Source organism: Mastomys coucha, unplaced genomic scaffold, assembly GCF_008632895.1.
Source record: "Mastomys coucha isolate ucsf_1 unplaced genomic scaffold, UCSF_Mcou_1 pScaffold4, whole genome shotgun sequence".
NCBI classification, from domain to species: Eukaryota; Metazoa; Chordata; class Mammalia; order Rodentia; family Muridae; genus Mastomys; species Mastomys coucha.
Window position 1 is genome coordinate 22,040,629 of NW_022196910.1, and position 21,902 is coordinate 22,062,530.

At 45.3% G+C, this 21,902-nt stretch overlaps 1 protein-coding gene across 16 annotated transcripts in view; it reads left to right on the top strand.

The window, feature by feature from the left end:
- Positions 1-21,902, top strand: part of Tmcc3 (transmembrane and coiled-coil domain family 3) — a 275,765-nt gene that overhangs the window by 121,947 nt on the left and 131,916 nt on the right. For 13 of the 16 annotated variants that reach the window (XM_031349741.1, XM_031349733.1, XM_031349744.1 and 10 more), the window contains one exon: positions 1,459-1,576. The exons of 2 other annotated variants lie outside the window; for them this stretch is intronic. In XM_031349741.1, coding sequence (XP_031205601.1) covers positions 1,547-1,576 — 30 coding nt within the window. In that variant the 5' untranslated portion in view covers positions 1,459-1,546. Of the gene's footprint in view, positions 1-497; positions 529-1,458; positions 1,577-21,902 lie in introns of those variants that run through there. One more of the 16 variants, XM_031349743.1, reaches the window with a different exon arrangement.

The following is a 21,902-nucleotide window of genomic DNA, read 5'->3' on the forward strand; positions in this document are numbered from 1 at the left end:
ACACACACACACACAGAGAGAGAGAGAGAGAGAGAGAGAGAGAGAGAGAGAGAGAGAGAGAGAGCAGCACGGATGCATGCACGTCAGCACACACACACAGTCTTTTTTAAAAAAGTAGTAAATATGGAGAGTGATTGAAGAAATGATATGACATTGACCTCGACATACATGCACAACACACATGTGCACATAAAATCACACATACATTTAGATACCCATGTGCTGGTTAGTTTTATGTCAACTTAGCAGAAGCTTTTTCATCTGAGAGGAGGGAACCTCAGTTAAAAAAAAACAAAAAACAAAAAAAAACTCCTGTATAAGATTGGGCTGCAGGCAACCTGTAGGACCCAATTCATTGTGGTTTGGGCCACCCTTGGGCTAGCCATCCTGGGTTCCATAAGAAAGGCTGAGCAAGCCCTGAAGAGCAAGCCAATAACCAGCACTCCTCCTTGGCCTCTGCAGGTCTTGCCTCCAGGTTCCTGCCCAGTTTGAGTTCCTGCCTTGGCTTTCCTCAATGGACTGTGGCATGTAAGCCAAATAAATCCCCAAGCTGCTTTTGGTCATACATAGTATACATAGCAATGTATGCCATGTCATAGTATCTCAACATAGCAATAGTAACCCTAACTGGGACAACCAACACGAACATGTATATGCACCACATAACATGATACACAACAAGGCTTAACAGAGGACCAAAGAGGCTGGAAGGTTCTGATGATATCATTGAACATGCTCTAAAGTTAGTCAGTCACACACCTATCTGTGTTCCATACAGAGATCTGCCTCTTGGGTAGAGCTAGAAACAGTTGAGTTGTCTACACAGTGGGCAGGTCCTAGATCAACGCACTCATCTTTCACTGGTCTTTGCCAAGGCTTCTGAAATGGGGCGTACTTATATGTAAGGCTGGAGAAGGACACATGGGTACCACGTGGGAACAAACTCAGGAATCAGCTAGTGGAAGAGAAGGTGGAGAGTGTGTGCTGGAACAACCAGTGGCCTCACTGGCCATCCTGCTTTGGCATCCCATGGAGATCCACATTTCATGGTGCAACAGACTGGTTGCTTCCTGGTGCCCACTCACATTGCTAACTGTGGAGGATGCTCAGTCTCTATGGTGACGTTGCCTAAGGTTCAGACTTTCAAGTACAACCTTCTGTCCTGGGCGCTCTGTTGGGAATGTTTGGCTGCAAATCACAGAAAGGTCCAAGAACAGTGGCTGAAGCAAGCAGGGGTATGTTTCTCTAACATGATGGCAGATCTGGAGGTAGGCTAGTTCAGATCCTCATCAGAGCTGCTTAGCACCGTCTTCGGTAGTCATGGTGATACCAGGTGGCCTAAGTCCCAGTCATTGGTCGGTGTTGAAAGGGGTGGGAAGGACTTTCCTCATCAGTTTTATCTTTTATTAAGAAATAACAAAGCAGTCGTTTACTTGGGTTTATTTTTTCCCTCACCAGAACCATCGTACACGGCCATCTGCAACGTCAAGGGGGCCTGAGAAGAGTATATTGAACAAGGCATATTAGCGTCCTGAATAAAATCGGGATGATGTTAATGAGAAAAGAAGGAATGAAGGTTAGTGAACCCCACCCTCAGGGGTCCCCCTATTCCCACCGGACAACTACTAAGCACTCACCCTGTTTACTGCTGCGAAAATCCCCTTAGCACTGCTTTTACGCTCTTGACATTCAAATGCACTCCACCACGAAAACCACTTCTGCCAAATGCAGCTCTCATTGGATAACCTTGACTCTGAGCAGCAGGGCAAGGTATTGGTAGGATTGTGTTCTGAAGGAAAAACAAAAAACAAAAAACAAAAAAAAAAAAACAAAAATACCCAGCGTCTCCTATTAGTTTTTCCACTCTTGAGCAATTTAATCAGACACTGGTAATGTGTATGCAGATTGGGCTAATATTCTGCTAATCACAATCACGAGCCTGGGTGGGCATGTTCAGCATGTGAACATGTGTCAGACTGACTGGCTGTGTACATGGAGACCTTGTTCCTCTCTTTAATGGTTATATTAATGATCCCTCTCCATAGTTCAGTTTTAGGATACAAATTTGTTGGGATTAAACTCAAGCAGCTCATGTAGAATTAATTTTCGTTCCACTTAGATTCTGATCACTAATTGGTTGAAGCCCAGTGCACAGTTCTCTCTGTGTTGCCCTCATGGTCGTTGGTTGGTAACACTTGATGTTTTGATTTTGTTCTCCTGCAACTGTGTGTGCTTGGAGGATGTGAATCCTGACTGCCTTGTCTAGTATCTGTTTACTAAGGGCTTGGCCCATAGTAGGTATACAGTAAGCACCAGTTAATTTCTTTTATTTGCTGAATCAGCTTTTATTAATAATCCAGGAAAATGGTAACCAATAAGCAATGTAAAAATAAATGAGATTAGTATGTGTGTGTGTGTGTGTGTGTGTGTGCACTGCAGAGTTACAGCAGCTAAGAGGAATACCAGTTATCAAATATAAATCTAGGTACTATAAGAGAAAAAAATATTACATATATGTATCCAAATGACTCTTGCAACATTCTATTGTGTATCAGCTGCAGAGTTTCCCAGCAGACCATTGTCCACATGTCCTAGCAAGTTTTATATAAAGAGAAAACTCCTTACAGATTAGGCCTCCTGGGTGTGTTTAAACATGTAGGCTCCTTGTGGCTATTCTGTAATCCTGCCTGGACCATTTTACATTTTACAGTCCAGGGACCCTGAAAGTTCATGGTTCCAACATCCTGGGGGAATTATTGTAGCCACGATTTTGGTCTGAATTTGGCCCGCTCCTGCCTATGTGTCACTGGGAAGGAGTCTACACCTTAGTGTTCTTTCTGTAAACACTGAGGCTGTGTAGAAGCAATGCTGGAAAGAGGCATAGACACAGACAGTTCTAGAGGAGGTGACCAGGCCACCTCAGCAGATGTGCGTCCAGCTGTATCCACCCTCCTGACTCTGGGTAGCCTGTGTGTGTTTGCACTTCATCTATTCAGTAACCTGTTTTACGTTCTGTGCCTCCTCTCCATGAGCTCATTGGACACTAGGAGACAACTGTGATGCATTGCAGAATTGTTTTGAGGACTGAGATTTCTCACATTAAATATATTACACAAGTCTATATGGATGTGTCAGACCTAGGGGATGTGCACTGTGCTCTGCATGGTCTACTGTAAATGTGGAACCAAGCCCGGAACATTTGTGAACTGTCCATTGTTACAAATCTACAGTTCACTTTTCTGCAGTTCTAAAAGCTCTTGAAAACTCATATTTCTTCTTCACTTTGGTAGGTTCCAACCTTCTCTGAGTTAAAGGGCTTGCAGGGTCTGACCTGAGGGGTGCAAGATGGCTTTCAGGCCTTATTTAGACCCTAGGTGCAAACATTCACACACTTTTGTGGAAGAAATGTCAGTGTGGTGGGTCATAGGGTGTTATGCCAGCCTCCCGCCCCTCAGCAATGTTATATTCTATTGCCTTTTTCAAATGAAGAATTCTGCAATCTGATGTGTGTGTGTCCGTCCAGTGCTCACCCCACTCACAGCACTGTCCCTGGGCGCTTATCTGGATAAATGCATTATCGCCTCAGCCTTGATGGCACTCTCCGAGCACTGAGGTGACTAACATTGCTCCCATGTGGCAGACCTAGGTCTCCTGGGTCCAAGGACTGCTCAGGAGAGCTGTTTACTCCCTGCAGCATCAGAAAGGTAGACAGAAGGATGCACATTTAAAAAAGTTTATTTGGAAGTGATCTGGGCCACTTGGCCCAGCCCAATTAAAAAAATGCTTTTGTTCTATTGTGCCGATCATCCGGTTATTCTCCAGGGTGACTGGAAAAGAAATCAGACCTGGTAAACTAGAGCTCTGGTCAGCTGAGCAACTGTTGCTACCACAGGTCAGCAGAATAATCTGTGAATCTCTGTGCACACACATGCCTAGAAATAGAGCCAGTGTTGGGTGATTCTGGGAGTGGGGGGGAATAGAATTGTTCTCTCCTTAGTTGAACTTCCAGGAATTCCTGTGTTGTCTAGAACTGCCCCCAAAACAATCACATGTCCGTTTCAGAAGACTCAGGAAGGATGGCAACCTGTTCTTTCCTCTCTCCCCCCACATGTGTGATTGTATGTGTGTGTATATGTATGTGTGCACATGTGTGTGCATGTGTGTTTGCATTTGTGCATATGTATGTACCTGTGTATGCATGTATGTGTGTTTGTGTGTGCATATGTGTGTGTGGATGTGTGTCTGTGTGTGTGTGTGTATATGTGTGTGTTCCCTCCCTTGGCTGCATTTCATGCTTTGGTTTTCATTTTCTTTGCCCATTTGGTTTTCTCTGATGGCTAGATCTGGCAGTGGGCAGAGACTTACCTATCATTTTCCTGTTCTCAGCAAAAAAAAAAAAAAAGGAGAAATTTCAGGAAAGCCTGAGATTTGTGTCTTACATTTTGTGTAGGATGTTCTTAGTGCTTCGGAGACAGGGATTCAGCCCTTGGGAATCCTTTACTCCTGGTTCGTAATTCTGTCACATTTAGAGCTCTCCTCTCTGCTGCTGGGTAGGTGGAAAGATAAACGCTGCATGACAGCTCAGAGTCCCCACGGGCCCCACAGTGAGATGCAGTTTACCGGAGCTTAGCGATAAGAAGCAGATTAGTCCTTCGAGATAAGAAGGGATCAGAACTTTCCAGAACTGCAGAAAAGGCTTCCATGTGAGCAAGTGCCTTCGCCATGACTAGGCCGCTACAAATGAGGTGGTTGGTGAGATTGGCCGAACTTCTTCTCGGGCAGGTTGCCTAGAGACCTCCAGGCAGACTCTTATCTGGGCAAAGTCATTGCAGGCAAGAAAGCAAAGATGTGGAAGGTACAGACAGAGCACGTGATTCATCTCTCAGGGGAGACACACATAAACAGACCACACACAGACACACATACACACACACATGCACACTATTGTAATACTATTGTAATCCTCTCAAATATTTGCTTTCTTTCTCTGGGACAAGCTAAATTATAATTTTAAAACTTGTCTTTTTGTGTGTGTATATTGAGAAAAAAAAAAACCTGTCCAGTGCATCCTCCCCAGAGGGAAGCCATACTACACAAGTCATGTGGCTGTGAACATACAGGTGAATCTGGAAGAAGGAAACACAAAAGCTACTTGGGTACTCCTGATCCATCTTAGAGCCTCTTCAAGGTTTACTCACACACCAGTACTATTCCTTACTTTGGGATCCCTGCCCTTGCAGTAAGAATCCAGGAGAGCCATTTCTGGGGATGTGTCCCCACATGTATGGTTCTGGGTAAAGGATCCAAAGCGTTTGTGGAGGGCTCATACACACAGCAATGACAGGAACAAAACTTCTGTGAGACACGGGCAGCCCCAGCTGCCTAGTAGTTCAATAACGTTTGAAGTGATGTCTGAAGACATATTGAAGAATGGCCAGTGCGTGGAGAACAAGGCCCTTAGGTTTTCTATGATGACCTCAATAGGCTCTATCGTGACTTCTGTCAGTCAGCCCTGCAGATACACAGCTCTAGTGTCCCCCCCACCCCCACCCCACTTCTGTAGTCCTGAATGTTTTTAATTAGAGAAGAAATCAGCCTGTGGAAAGGTGATTTCCATTAAAGGGGGTCGAGCAGGCTAGGCAGCACTCACAGAAACAGGCTTTAGAATTGGGTTAATTAACAAAAAATTGGCTTTTCAAGATTGTCTTCAGCTGGCGTTATTACTAAAACATAGTATCAGTGTTACCAGTGGACACTAAGAGCCTTGTACTTTACTGATCAAGAGAACACAGACTTCACCTTCTACAACGAGACCCAGCTGTCATAGGGCTATCTTTGCCTCCACCTGGAAAACGGAAAGAGCAGTGTGGTAGCGCCACCCAGTCCTGCCCCAGGGAATGCCATTTTCTGTCAGGAGTGCCTGATTGTACCCCTTGGAGACTTGAATTGGCCACTGAATGCCCTATTCATATGGATCTCTGACTGCCTCCTTGCATTTCCCAGGTGGGTTGCTGGTCTGCTCCTGGCCCTTTTGGGTTAGGAGTACCCAAATACCCAGGCCATCCCTGCCCCGTTCCTATTACAGCCTAATACTTCTGTTTCAGTGATGACAGTTCTTAGGGATGCTAACTCCTGAACAGCACAAGAACCATTAAGTGTGAGTGGTAACTTACCTTTAATTAATTTCCTCCTGATCCTCCTCCTCCCCTTCCTCCTCCCCTTCCTCCTCCTTCCTTCTTTACCTCTAACTTTCTTTAAGTCCTCATGTGGTGTTCTTCCTGAGAGGGTGTGAGAAGCTCTCCCTTCCTACATGGTGTATTAGGATCTTAACTTGCTGTGTTTCTGATGAATGATCTAAATGACTTATAAGAAATGTGACTAGGAGCTGGGCGGTGGTGGCGCACGCCTTTAATCCCAGGACTTGGGAGGCAGAGGCAGGTGGATTTCTGAGTATGAGGCCAGCCTGGTCTACAGAGTGAGTTCCAGGACAGCCAGGACTACACAGAGAAACCCTGTCTCGAAAAACCAAGACAAAAAAAAGAAAGAAAGGAAGAAATGTGATTAGAACAGGTGTGCACCTGTTTCTTATCTTGATTCCAGCACTTTGGAACTGTATGACAGATGTGGTGGTTTGAATATGCTTGGCCACAGGAAGTAATACTGTTAGGAGTATGGGCCTTGTTGGAGGAAATGTGTCACTGTGGGGGTGGGCTCTGAGACCTTCCTCCTAGCCACATGAGAGCCAGTCTTCTCCTGTCAGCCTTTGGATCAAGATGTAGACCTCTCAGCTCCTTCAGCGCCATGCCTGCCTGGATGCTGCCATGCTTCCCACCATGATGATAATGGACTGAACCTCTGATCTGTAAGTCAACCTCAATGAAATGTCCGTTATACAAGTTCACTTGGCCATGATGTCCGTTCACAGCAATGGAAACTGTATAGTGGAGATAGAGGCATGTTTCTTTGTCAAGAATCAGTGAAATTTTTCGAGTGGTCATGCCCTACTATGCTTACCAAAACACCTGAGGTGTTCAACGTAAAAAGATGCCTACAACTCAGAGCTTTATAAGTTTCAGCCCACTGCTGGTCAGGCTTGCTGGATTTGGAAATACAAAACAAACATCATGGCAGACATACCTGGGTCAGTTAGCCGCTCCCTTCAAGAGATCTAGGGAGCGAAAAGGAAGAGATGGGGTCAGGGTCCCAGCATTCGAGGCTCCAGGGCATGCCTTATATGACCAAAAGTATTTCTAGCTTGGATTCTACTTCTTAAAGAATTCACCGTCTCCTGGAATCAAAATTTTAACACACAGGCCTTGAGGAGACATTTATCCAAACCATAGCAATAGACGAGACATACGGGCTTTAGGCTTTGTGGACATGTAATCTCACATGTAGCTGTTCATCCCAGCAGCTGCAGGAAAGAGCAGCCACACACAGTATGTAAATGGGGGGGGGGGAGGCACGCAGATAAAATGTTATTACAGGCACTGAAATTTGAATCTCATGTAATTTTCACATGCTGTAAAATGTTCCTCTTTCTTACAATCATTCAATAATTTAAAAAATCATTTTTAGATCACAGATCATATGAGAACCAAATCCAGGCGGTTGGCTGGATTGGTCCAATTTCTGGTAACCTACAGTGTTGAGCCTGAGCTGCCAGGACAGTGGCCCATTGGTGTTTGCTTCTTAGAAAATGGTAGAGATGGACTCAGAAGGGCCAGCAGCTAACTTCCTGTGTCTTGCTGGAGGCATTGGTTACACAAATGTGCATTTGTCAGACTGAGGGAGGTTTAGTTACAATTCTAACAAAGTATTGAATATGTCAGTGGGGGGTCTAGGATCCCATGCTGCAGGACAAACCCCAGATCTCCCTGTCACACAGCCAATAACAAGCCTTGGTTTCTCTCTTGTGTCTCCCAGTCAATGGGAACGGCTAGGTACCACACACGGTTCTCTTCTGGGTCCAAGGCTGAGTGGGCTCGCTCTTCTCTAGACAGACGAACAAGCCAGCAAAGCGTACAGCGTATACATATTTCAGTCCTTTGCTTGTTATGCTGCTCAAATACAGCCCGGCTGCTGGTGACTGCATACCCCGATTTAGGAAAACGTGTCGATAGTGAGGGGGAGAAAAAAATATATATATGTGCCCTTGTATATACAACCTGCCAAATCTCAGTCTTTAAGTGGGCGGTGGATGCTGCCAGATAGCAGGACACACACATATGCGACATTAGAACAGGGTGAACATTAGGATAGATCTTGGGTTTGAAAGCGTGTCTCTGGCAGGCCAGAGGGGGTGTCCTCTGCTGTCCATGCAGACATGCTACTGCTTGTGACAGGACTTCCTCTGCCCACTCCCTAACACGGTTGCTCTCATAGCTGGATCTCGATGGGTGACCTCACTCTGTCCATGGCTTCAGCAACCTCTGCTGCTGTCGACAGGGCTGTAGGTTTGCCCTGTCACATCCTCCCTTCAGTACTTTGTAAGCTCTCCCGGCTGCCATGGAATACATTTGGGATCCAATTAAGAGGGTTCTGAGAACCCTTGTAAAACCCTCGACCAAGGTCTCTTGGTAACCAGCCTCCGTAGTCCTCTATGTGAAGTAGCCAACTGGTCTCATCAATTCCTATCCTCTGGTGTGTGTGTGTGCCTCTGTGTGTGTGTATGTGCATTGTGTGTATGTGTGTGTGTGGTGTGTGTATGTGTGTGGTGTGTGTGTATGTGCATGCACTTGCATGCGTGTGTGTGTGGGCATACATGAGTACACATCTGTGTGTGTGTGTGTGGTTAAGGACACCTAGAATTGGGATGGGAAGGAAATCTACTTTTTACTAGGTATCTTTACAGTAGTGGAGTAGCTTACCATGAGTATATGTCTTTATTTCTCGAGATAAAATATTTATGAAGACAGCCAGCAGAGGAGCTGAGGCAAGGCTTCACAATTCACTGGACATGAAGTAGAAGGCAAGTCAGACGCCTAAAGATGCAGCCTAGGTCACAGGAACACGGTGATAGTTTGGAAGCTAAGGAACACATTCTGTAGTGATGCATTGAACTTCATTTCTGGCTCTTGGGTTACTGTCTTAGGGTTTTATGGCTGTGAAGAGACACCGTGACCATGAAAACTCTTATAAAAGAAAACATGTAATTGGGGCTGGCTTCCAGTTCAGAGGCTTGGGCCATTCTTACCATGGCAGGAAGCACGGTGGCACTGTGCAGGCAGATGCGGTACTGGAGAAGGAGCTGAGAGGTCCACATCTGGGTCGGCAAGTGTCAGGAAGAGACAGTGAGCCACCAGGTCTGGCTTAAGTGCCTAAGACCTCAAAGCCCACCTCCTAGTGACACACATCCTCCAACAAGGCCACACCTACTAATAGTGCCACTCCCTACGGACCTATGAAAATCATTTTTATGCAAACCACTACATGTATTCTCCCAAGTGTACACAAACAGGCACCTGTACACACACACACACACACACACACACAGAGAGAGAGAGAGAGAGAGAGAGAGAGAGAGAGAGAGAGAGAGAGAGAGAGAGAAAGAGAGAAAGTATCCAAAGAGCAGTTGCTCTCTTTGCTTAAAAACATCCAATATAAAGGTCTGCTTGTTGGGAGCCTTATCCCACTGAAAGTCATACTGAGTTTAGAATCAACTATAATTAATGCCTGTAAGTCTTCATACATAGTAATTACGTGATCCATAATTTTCTCAGCTCTATCCCCTATTCCACCTCCTTCCCTCCCCTCAATATTTTGTAGGCTTTACAGTCGTTTTAATGCATTTCGTCTTACTTAATGTTATCCTGAGAACCAATGCAGGATAAAAATATTGATGAGTTTTAAAGACTATTTACATAAGTATATGGATTACAGACACAAATGGGTTGTGAGGGGCATGCCTTGGGAAAATCAGAAGCATTTGTCAGGCAGTTTATTCCTCCAACAAATACTAAATAATCATAGTTGGTCACTGTCCGAGCAATTCAATAAGCAGGACAGACTGGATTTTGTCCCTGAGTTCACTTACCGATGGGGACAACCTCAGGTGACACTAAGACTTAAGCTAGGACCTTAGTACATGCAGACATGGATCACCAGTGTGAGCTACTGGAGAAAAGCTGTTCCATGAATCACAGATGAGCCAGGCTGTGGTGGCACACGCTTTTAATCCCAGCACTTGGGAGACAGAGGCAGGTGGATTTCTTTGAGGCTAGCCTGGTCTACAGAGTGGGTTCCAGGACAGCCAGGGCTACACAGAGAAACCCTGTCTCGAAAAGCTAAAAAAAGAAAGAAAGAAAAGGAAAAGAACCGCAGATGAAGGCCAGGAGGTGCAAGTCCGGGGCACATGGAAACAGACTGAGGCTGTTTCTCAGGCAGCACAGTGGCTCCCAACCTTCCGAACACTGTGACCCCTTAACACAGTTCCTCTGGAAATTGGACATAGTTCTCCCGGAGGACCCAGTTATACCACTCCTGGGCATATACCCAAAAGATACTGCAACATGTAAGAAGGACACATGCTCCACCATGTTCATAGCAGCCTTATTTATAATAGCCAGAACCTGGAAACAACCCAGATGTCCCTCAACAGAGGAATGGATAGAGAAATTGTGGTACATCTACACAGTGGAGTACTACTCAGCTATTAAAAACAATAAATTTATGAAATTCTTAGGTAAATGGATGGATCTGGAGAATATCATCCTGAGTGAGGTAATCCAATCTCAAAAGTGGTTATTAGCCCAGAAGTTTGGAATACAGGAAGAACAACCCACAAACCACAAGGAACTCAAGAAGAAGGAAGACCAAAAGGTGGACATTTCATTCCTTCTTAAAAGGAGGAACCAAATACCTACGGAAGGAGTTGCAGAGATTAACTATGGAGCAGAGACTGAAGGAAGGGCAAGCCAGCCTAAATATAGCTATCTCCTGAGAGGCTCTGACAGTACCTGACTAATACAGATGTAGAGGCTCACAGCCATCCATTGAACTGAGTACAGGGTCCCCAGTGAAGGAGTTAGAGAAAGGACCAATGGAGCTGAGGGGTTTGTAGCCCCTTAGGACAAACAACAATATGAACTAACTAGTACCCTCAGAGCTCCCAGGGTCTCAACCACCAACCAAGGACTGCACATGGAGGGGTCTGACTGTTCTGGCAGCATGTGTATAGTAGAGGATTGCAATTTGATCATCAATAGGAGGAGAGGACCTCGGTCCTGTGAAGGTTCTGTGCCCCAGTGTAGAGGAATGCCAGGGCCAAGAAGTGGGAGAGGGTGGTGGCAGGCATGGGGAGGGGGGAGGCAACAGGGGTTTGTTTTTGTTGTTTTTGTTTGTTTCTTTGTTTTTTGGAGGGGAAGCTGGGAAAGGAGAAATTTACATGTAAATAAAGAAAATACCTAATTAAAAAAAGGTGTCTGAAGACAGCTACAGTGTATTTACATATAATAAATAAGTAAATCTTTTTAAAAAAAACACTAGGAAAGAGATTGTGGTATTTAATTCTAAAACGCAGTTGGGGGTGTGAGGGTGGAAGATGGTCTTTCAAGCTTGAGGACCTGAGTTCAAATCCCCAGCACCCATATAACAAGATGAGTGTAGTGGTGTGTATCTGAAAGCCAGGACTAAAGGGGCAGATGGGCATATACTTGGAGCCTCTGGCAAGTCAGCATGAGCCAAAGGAGTGAGTTCATGCGCGAGCGCGTGCACACACACACACACACACACACACACACACACACACACACACGCATTTTTAAAATGCAGTGGGAAGCTAGTTGAAGGTTATAAGCAAGGGAGCAAGGAGACTGGGATTATTTGTAAAAGACAGGGCTATTGGTGGGTTGCTGTGAGGATATAGAAAACGAAACAGAAAAACAAACAATCAACCAGGGAGAAGCCAGATACCGTAGAGTAGAGTAGAACCAAGGACATGTGTAGAAGAAGACTGGGAAAGAAAAAGATCAGGAGGAAAATTACATTTTCTGTCTGGAATGTCTTAGCAGCCCTTGAGATGCCTACTGACCGCTGAAGCAGATGAGCATGCCCACACAAGTTTGGGGAAAGGGATGTCCACCTCCTACTATGTTCCTCTTATAGGCTGCCTGGGGTGACAGTGGCCTCACCTGTAGAGCCACCACCTCTCTCTAGTTGTAGTCATTAGCCTTCTGTGGTCACGGCCAAAGCACCCTGAGAGCAGCTTTCAGAGTGGAACTATTTATTCTGCTCACAGCGTTTCAGAGTTCTCGGCCTGTGTATGGCCAACTCCATTATCCAAGGTCTCAAGTGAGTCTGACCATCATGGAGGAGGGAAAGCGTGAAGGGAGGGGCTGCTTGCCTCGTGCAGACAGGAAGCAGGGGAATGAGGATCAAGACCAGGCATAACATTCAAAGACCTATTTCGTCCAATGAGGCTCCACTTTTACAACTTCCTAGAGCCCTATAAAATGTCACTGTCGGCTGAAGAACAACGCAACCCTCTGGGGGACAATTCATATCAAACTGTAGCCATCGTAGAGCTCAGGGGCCCCATCACTGTCAGACCTCCTAGCCGGCTCCACTTGACCCGCGTGACCCTTCATGTTTACCTTTGCCCTGGGCTCATTATTTGTTGCCTCCTCAGTAGGGACTGAATAAATTAAAAGTCTAAACCAGGCCCAGTATGTTTGATGACTGAAGAGGGCTAGAGAAAACGACGGAGATTAATTTGTGCCCCAAACGTGTTCAGTTATTTAGCGCTTTTTCAGAAAGCTAAATGGATTCCGTGAATTTTAATTGATGTTTAACTTTTAATTGTGTTCATGTAGGGTGGCCAGTTGGAACTGCGCCTAATAAGACTGATGAGGCTACACACATTTGCATGCAGCATGTATTTCCAGGGCAGCCAGGGAGAGGCTCCAAGCACGAGGAGGAACGCTGCAGGGAGTGGAGGAGGCAAAACACATTAATTTAGGGGGAAATGAAAAATTATCAATCTTGCTTTCTATTCATATTAAATAAGTATAGGTTTGCTATTAATTTTCTCTCACTGGTATTTCATATTTAATTTTTTTTTTTTTTTTTTTTTTTTTTTTTTTTTTTTTTTGCAAAAGAAAGGGGAAGGGAGATCTTAAGAGGCACTGACTTGTTTACAGTGGGGAGAATTCTAACCCGCAGGAGTCTGTGGTGCAGGTTGCTGAGATGCATGAGTACATGTTGAGGTAGGGATGCTGATGCAGCAATTAAGACGCCTTTTGGAACTTTTTTTTCTTTTGGTTTTTCGAGACAGGGTTTCTCTGTGTAGCCCTGGCTGTCCTGGAACTCACTCTGTAGACCAGGCTGGCCTCCAACTCAGAAATCTGCCTGCCTCTGCCTCCCAAGTGCTGGGGTTAAAGGCGTGCGCCACCACTGCCCGGCCCTTTTGGAACTTTTGTTTGTTGCTTTTACCTAAGTAGTGTAATAGGCTCCAGGCACAGTACACAAGCTCCTGACCTCTCTATGGCTCTACCTAAGTAGTGTAATAGGCTCCTGACCTCTCTATGGTTCTCAAGGCTCTGCTCTTCTGTGCTTCATGGCTCCATCTATAGGTCAAAGCTAGATGGCCACAGCGGTTTCAGCTATCACACCCAGAGTTGATAACATCCAGAGGAACAGAGAAGTGTTATCCCTTGAATCTGCCATAAAGAAATCCTGTTTCCTGGGAGTCCTTCCAGAGACTTGGCCCATACAAGCTATATATCAGGACTAGGTCACACACCATCCACTGGGATTGGGTCACATGCCATTCCCTAGGATTAGGTTACACACTATCCACTGGAATTGGGTTATATGTCATCCTCTGGAATTGGGTCACATGCCACCCACTGGGATTGGGTCACATGCCATCCAGTGGGACTGAGTCACATGCCATCCACTGGAACTGGGTCACCTGACATCTCCTGGGACTGGGTCATATGCCATCCACTGGGATTGGGTCACATGCCATCCACTGGGACTAGGTCATATGACATCTCCTGGGACTGGGTCACATACCTATTTGTTACCCATTTGAGGATATGCACTTACCATGATTAGCTCAGACCAAGATTTTGCAAACTGTAGCTAAACACTCATTTGTATAAAGTGCTTTTGACACAATCCGCCCCATCATTGAATCGTGGCTACTGTTGTATTGTGTTAGCAGAGCTGAAATGCGGAGGCAGAGACATGGCCTGACCCATAAAGCCTGCACTCACTGTCTGCCCTCTAACAGAGTCAGCTCTTGGCTCGTAGCAGTCAGCCACCATATGTAGCAAGTAGCCACTTCAGCCCGCAGAGTGGAATAGGATATGATCTTGTTCATCAGCTAGTCTGCTCCAAAAAAATAGTATTTCAATCCATCCAAATTACTGGAAATGCTATCATGTTTAATACTCAAAGGAAATATGTCCTATGAACACCTGTAATTGAGACAAAACTATCTCTGCTATAAATTTGGAAGAAAACAATAAAATCTCTCCACCTATTTATTAAACTATATTGCAAAGAAATGAGAATCTAAAGTAGAGACACTTAACATGGAGGCTTTTTTTTTTTTTTTTTAGTCTAGGGAAAAAAATAATAGTACATTTAAAAAGTAGTGTTTGCTGTTTGAGGAACTGTTCAAAAAGCCAACAAAGAGGTGGTGCACGCCTTTAATCCCAGCACTTAGGAGGCAGAGGCAGGCGGATTTCTGAGTTTGAGGCCAGCCTGGTCTACAGAGTGAGTTCCAGGACAGCCAGGACTACACAGAGAAACCCTGTCTCAAAAAAAAAGTGTTGAGTGGAAATGTAGCCTCTCAACTCATGCCCCTTGGCTAATGGCAATTGATGTCAAATCTAAACATGGAAAAACAAATCAGGTTAATTACTTTGCTTTTTGTTTTTCTGTTTCTGTTATGTTCCATTTCATTCTGTTTTACTTAGAGAGGGCCCTGCTGTATAGGCCAGGCTGCCCTTATCCTCCTGCCTCCATGTCTTGGATTATACAGGTCTATACCACTGTGCCCAGCTAACATTAAAGAGACTAATGAAGAGGCAACCAGAGTTGTCCTGGTAGAGTCAGGCTGCTGTGCCTCAACTGGGGGCACAGGGGAACAGCGTGAGGAGGCCTGGCCTGGCCTGGTGGTTCACACCCTCCATCCTAGCACTTAGGGGAGAAAGGCAGGCAAGTCTCTCTTGAGTCTGAGACTAGCCTGGTCTACATGATGAGTCCCAGGGCAGCCAGGGCTACACCGGGATACCCTGTCTAATATGTGTGTGTGTGTGTGTGTGTGTGTGTGTGTGTGTGTGTGTGTCTGTCTGTCTGTCTGTCTGTCTGTCTGTCTGTCTGTGATCATCAGTATGAGGAAACTGAGTGAGATGGGTAGATTGTACCTGTGTCAGCATCCAGATATGGTTCTGGAAACCACTGGAGGAAAATGGGCAAAGATCACAGGAGAACATTCTGTCTCCTTTCTTAGAACCGATTACAAAGCTGCAATTGTCTTGGTAAAATTTTCAACAAAAAGAGACTCTGGAACCTGGGCTAGGTGGGAAGGTACTAGGAAAACTCACATCCCAGATGACCATCTAGCAACACTTAGGAGTTCAGAGATGCTGAGGAGACTAGAAACTGTCCTAGAAACAGAATTGACGCTCTCCTCTTTCATAGTTTGTCTTTGGCATTTCATTTGTGGTTTGTGACGGATTCTCAGCTCAGCCCAGCAATTAGGAAGGAATGAATTGATCGGTAGGAGCCGGTCAGCATTCTCAGAGAATGTTCATTATGGCAGCCTGGCTCCGGAACAACACACCTACTGCATCTGAATTTCCACCAAGGACTCAAAAACCCCTTATTTCCAATTTTGTTGGAAACAATGTTGGGCGGTGAGTGGGAGGCAAGCCCGATGAATGGCATTTACTAGAGGATGACAATTCTGTTGGCTTGAGGCCATACTGAATGATATCTATAGTGGAAAATATCAGTGACTTGGATGAGACGTGTCGATGAATTTTCAGATGTTGTAGAAATCTCAGAAAGGTACCTCACTGAGACAAATGACAATGGGTGGTAGTTATGCCTCTGATCCCAGGACCATAAGACAGAGGCCGGAGAATTGCTGTTCAAGGTAGTCTGGGCTACATAGTGAGTTCTAGGCTATCCTGGGATATGGAGTAAGACCCTGTCTGGGAAAAAAGATAGAAAAATAAAAACCTCTGACAGCTTGGTCTCAGGGTTTGTGGAAACCCTTGAATGACGGACAGACTAATAAAGCTAAGCTTAACAGAGGTAACTGCGCATGTTTGAGAGAGCCCTACATAGGCACAATGAGATACAAACAGCATTCTAGAAGTTCATGTGGAGAAAACAATTCCATTGATGCTCTCACAGGCTCACAGAAAGCTGGGAGTAAACACTGGACAGCCTGTGGGTAGCTGGAGAAAGGCAGGCTGGAGAAGAGCAGAGCTTCACGGGTTGTTGAGAGGGTTGCGTGTGGTTTGCTGAGTGCCGAGCACGTCCCCTGGACTGTGTGGTCAGTACTCCGCGGCTGGTGATGAACGGACCGTTTACAGCCGCAGAGAGGTTGTAGAACATATTTCACCTTTAGAAGGAACTCCCTACTGCAGTCTCTTGGAACCTGGACTTTGACATTAAATGAATCATTTCACAAGCTTAAAAGAAAATAATAACATTTAAAAAATGTACCCCCATCGCTGAGCCAGAACCTCTGCGTTTTTTAAAGCTCTCCCGATGATTCTGATGTGTTGCCAGCATCAAGCAGCATCTAACTGCATCGCAAGTCCTGGTGTCACTGTCCTGAGGCCTGACTAAAGCCTCAGGTTTCCACTGGACTGGAGACAACCGAGAATAGCTGTAGGGGAGATTAATAGCCACCTATGAGCTTGGGATGAGCCAACAGAGGGGACAGCCATGCTAGCTCACAAGCACCATCACTAACATTGGGCATCTGCCTCAGAAGGAGAGCTATGTTAAGTGAGGAATGGGTAGTCATGCTGAGCCCAGAGCCAGTCCTGGCTCACCTGTAGCATTGCCTTCTATGCAGGAAGGCTCTGGAAGAGAGGAGACATCTCCCCAGGACTTTGGACTGAACCAAAGAGTGGCAATGTTAAACCAGCCAACAATGTTCAAACATTACTGTGTGCTGGAGAAGATCACAGGCCTGGGACTACTGCCATGAATTATCAGTCTGGGGAAAATAGAATGTAAAAATGGTACAATCAAAGACAATTCAAGCAGTAGAACAAAGCATCAAGAGATGCGTTTTACTTACTTTATTTTATTATGTGTATCAGTATTTTGTCTGCATGTGTCTATGCACTACATGTGTGCTTGCAGAAGTCCGAAGAGGGCATCATATTCCCTGGTACTGGAGTTTCAGACAATTGTGAGCCTCCATGAGGGAAGGGAATCGGGAATTGAAGCCAGGTCCTCTAGAAGAGCAGCTGGTGCTCTTAGCCATTGAGTCATCTCTCCAGCCCTAAAGATGGAGTCTGCATAAACATTCTTTAAAGCTGAAAGGTTGACAGCGGGGTGTGTTTACCAAACTCAGTTGAAAAACACGTTCAACAAGTGCTGAACTACTGTAGACATCCCTGGGTTAGGGGCATGTTGGTTTGCTTTGGTTTGGGGACAGAGTCTTAGGCTTCAGAGCCTCCTGTGTCTGTTTCCCCACTGCTGGATTACAGGTGTGTGACATCATGTGAGCCTTTTGTCCCCAAAGCACACTCAGTGAAAGCTAAGCAGGATCAGCAGGAGCAGAAACCCATGTCCTCCAGGAAGCAGACCTGGAGATACTGAGCCCAGAGCAAGCTAGAAAGCTGAGCAGAGTAGAAGCCATCTTAGCATGCTAGAAACACCAACCTGTAGAACAAAGGTTTGGGCCTTGTGAGAAATCAGATCAGTGGGTGCTATCAAAGCCAGCCAGCTCTGAGTTGATTAAAGTGCTGTGCGTTGTAGGATTTTAAAAGAAAGCTTAAAGAAATTAAGAAACTACGATTGTCGGGATTCCTCTTCTAAAATTTTAATTGACAGATAATAGTTGTGTATATTTATGAGGTAGGATTTTTTTTAACTGTCTGGTTGCCTGGTGGAATGATAATTAATGTGCCCATTATCTTACCTATTTAACTTTTGTGGGAGAATATTCAAAAGTTATCCCTTTTTTAGATTGTATATGTGTATGGGTGTTTTGCTTGCTTGTCAGTCTATGCAAAGAGTACTTGCCAGGTACTTGTGGAGGAAAAGTGGGTGTTGGACACCCTGGAACTGGAATTGCAGATGGTTCTGAGCCACTGTGTCTCTGCTAGGACTCAAACTCTGGTCTCTGGAAGAAAACCAAGCACTCTTTCTTTTTTCCTTTCTTTTTTTCTGGTTTTATGAGACAGGGTCTCACAACATAGCCCTGGCTGTCCTGGAACTCACTATGTAGATCAGGCTGGTCTCGAACTCACAGATATCCACCTCCCTCTGCCTTCCCAGTGCTGGAATTAAAGGTGTGTACCACCAAGCCCAGTTTAAGAACTACCCTTAACTGCCGAGCCGTCTCTCCAGCTTCGAGAGCTAGTCTTCATGCAGATTTAAAGTGGATGCTACTAACTACAGCCTCGGTTCTGTGCCCTTCCCCGCTGAAGATCCTCCCCCTCACCTCACTCTCCACTCTTTGGCTGACATTTCTTTGTTTCTATCTACCCTACCCGAGTCCCCAGTAATCACCATTCTGGTCTCTACTTCTAGGTATGGTTCTTTGTTTTATGTTACAAGCTGGGGCGGGGGAGACACAACAGATATTTGGCCAACTGAGTGCTACTTGTTTGCATTACCAACCTGAAGAGTCAACCGCTTGTATGACTGCTGACCATGGTTTTTAGTTTAGTGCGTTCTTCGGTTTGCGCTCTCTTCCTTTAAGATCATTTTATACTCGACTCAAAGAATGTTTGCAGCACCTTCTGGGTCTGAGACACCAGGCTGTACTTGGACAGTTGAAGACATTCTCTCCCCTAAATTTACACACATTTGAAATGGATGGCAGGATCTTATCAGAGCAGAGGAAATATACAGGATAGCCATGGACTGTCATTGTTCACCTTCCTAGCACGACTCCCTGTACCCTTGTAACACGCCCACTGCCATTGGAACAGCTGTGCTTCGGAGAAGCTGAGTGTGTGTTAACTAGAAGACAGGCTGAGCTCATCCATATAGTACAAGTGAATCCCTCTTATCTCTGTAGCCAGAACACCTGCGCTGGACCTCCCAGGAAGAGCCGGGACACAGATGTGTGTTCCTTCTCCGGTGTGAGGAAGGCACTTGTGACCCTAGGGCCTGTAGGTAACAGCTGTTTCCCACCCATGAGAAGGCCTGATCTCGAGAAAGCCTCATCTTAGAAATGGAGAAAAGGGAAAAGGGTCACTACCTCTTGGTGACAGCGCTCACTTCCCGTATTGACAGCTGTACCTCTTACACATTCACTAGATATCTAGCTTTCCTTGCTGGCTCGAGAGCTGCTTTGACTTAGAACAGCACATTTCTCCCTGTTCAGAATGGTGGTTATGTGGTTCAGCTGATCCTTATTTAATTATATTTGCTAAGTAATGTGTGGTTTGGATTATATTTGCAAGGGAAAATAAAGAAAGTCTGTGGACCCGGAAGCACAGTGTCCAAAGCGACTTGTCTAGGAACACATTTATAACCAGGACTACACTAGACCAGAATGCACAGCAGGTGACAGCCTGCCTCAGACAGGGTCCTGAGATGACCCTGATGGCACGTGGCACTGCCGTCATCGCTACTGTTCTGCTGGAACTTCTCCAGTTCTGTAAACTTACTGTAAACAGTTTTATATATTGATGCGCTCTTACCTAGCTGCCTTCGGGGGTGGGGGTTGGGACTAGGGGATCGTTCATGGCCGCTACACCATGTACCACTGTCACTCCGCTGATCCTCAGGAATGTGGGTGAAGGACTTAGTGTTTTGCTCTCAGCCGTGGGACGTTGCCTTCTTGTGACTTAAAGCACACATCTGCACTCAATGTGAAATGAATAAATATGTAACATTTTAAGTGTAACAAACAAATTATGGGACCGTAATAAGAAAGAAGGACCCATCAGCTGGTGGCTAATGAACCTAGCCTGAACCATGATTTAACAACCTGTAAAACAGAACCACTAAATGAAATTGATCCTGGACTGAGTTAGTTTCTATAAGCAGAATCCCGACTTAAAGGGCAACAACCCAATTTAGCAGATAAGCATACTAGAAGGTCAAACTCTGTAGTATATTTAGTAACAAATAGATTGGACTCAGCCAACCACACCAGCTAAGTTTCAGCCAGTTACGAACTATCGGATGATCAGGCCATGCCCACACGGCAGTGCCAGGCTCCTGTCAATGGAGCATTTCTGGACCTCTTTCTGCTCTCTGTAATTGTTTCCCCGCCCCATCCTGTGGGGCAGAGTTCCCTGGACCATTTTGGTTCTGGGTACTGTCCAACTTACAAATCATTCTTTACTCATTCAAACTCATATTCAGTTGTCTAAAGTGTGTGTGTGTGTGTGTGTGTTTAAAGTTGAGTCATTTGAAAATTTAAGCAATAGACACCATCTTAGAAATATTAAAGCCAAGTTTTGTTTTGAGTGTGTGTGCACACTAGCTTGAGTGTATGTGTTTGTTTTATGATAGTGGTATTATTTTCATGTTTTAAGTTATCTTCATCTTTTTTTTAGCTGGTTGGTTTTTGTTTTGTTTTGTTTTGTTTGTTTGAGACAGGGTTTCTCTGTGTAGCCCTGGCCATCCTGGAACTGGATTTCTAGACCAGGCTGGCCTTGAACTCACAGAAGTTGCCTGCCTGTGCCTCTGCCTCCCAGTGCTGGGATCAAAGGCCTGAGCCACCACTGCCTTGGCTGCTTCCATCCTTTAGCAATGTTTCCATCCTTTAGATTTGTATTAACTATCATTACTGTTGACTGTCAGCTTGGAAGGATTTAGCATCACCAGGCACTGGGCATGTCTGTGAAGAAGTGTCTAGATTAAGCTAGTGAGGTGGGAAGACTGGGTGACTCCATGCCACCCATTGGATTCTTCCACTGAATGAAAAGGAGAAAGGGGGCAGGGTGGCAGCATCCATCTCTCCCTGTGGAATGTGACCAGCTCCCTCAGGCTCCTGCCATAACTCCCACCACCCCACCCCACCCCGCCCCATGATACCTTGGAACCTGAAGCAAACCTTCCCTTCTTTAAGCTGCTTTTGTTGGGCGTTTTGTTGCAGCAATGAAAGAAGTAGCTAATAGGGGAAATTGGTAACAGGATATACTGTCTCTGATCTGGAAGCAGTGGAGAAAGGGGGTGATTGCAAAGTGGAGATAAAATTGGGTCTGACTGATAACTGCTGAGCATAAGCAATGGCTGTGGACTTTTCAACTCCAGGAGCAATAAGAAATACTATTCTAGAATAAATGTAAATAAAAAGTAAAGACTTCCCCTTGCTTTCCCTCAGGAGTCGTAATGAATAATTTGATAAACACAAATTACAGAGAGAACTGGACCAGCCAGCTAGAAGGCTTGGCTTAACTAAATGGACTGACTGTTCACATTGCCTTTCTTTATGGGAGCAGGGTGTTTTTTATACCATAGATGCTTTTCCATTGAATTTGATTTTGGAGCAATTGATGGATTTTTTTTCCTCCCACAAAGATCAGAATCTCTTGTTCTTGTAATAATATAGCTTCCATTCTGCTTGGGCTCTTGGGCCAAATGCCTACATTTTAAATCTGGCCCTTCTGGTTTTCTGCCAGATCGTGACGTCTAAGTCCTGGTATTTCTTGCTCATCTGACGACAACTCTTTCTCAGTCTATGATTGTCTCCCTCTCTGAAACCTCCACTCTTGGTGTTTTTTCTTTGTCTT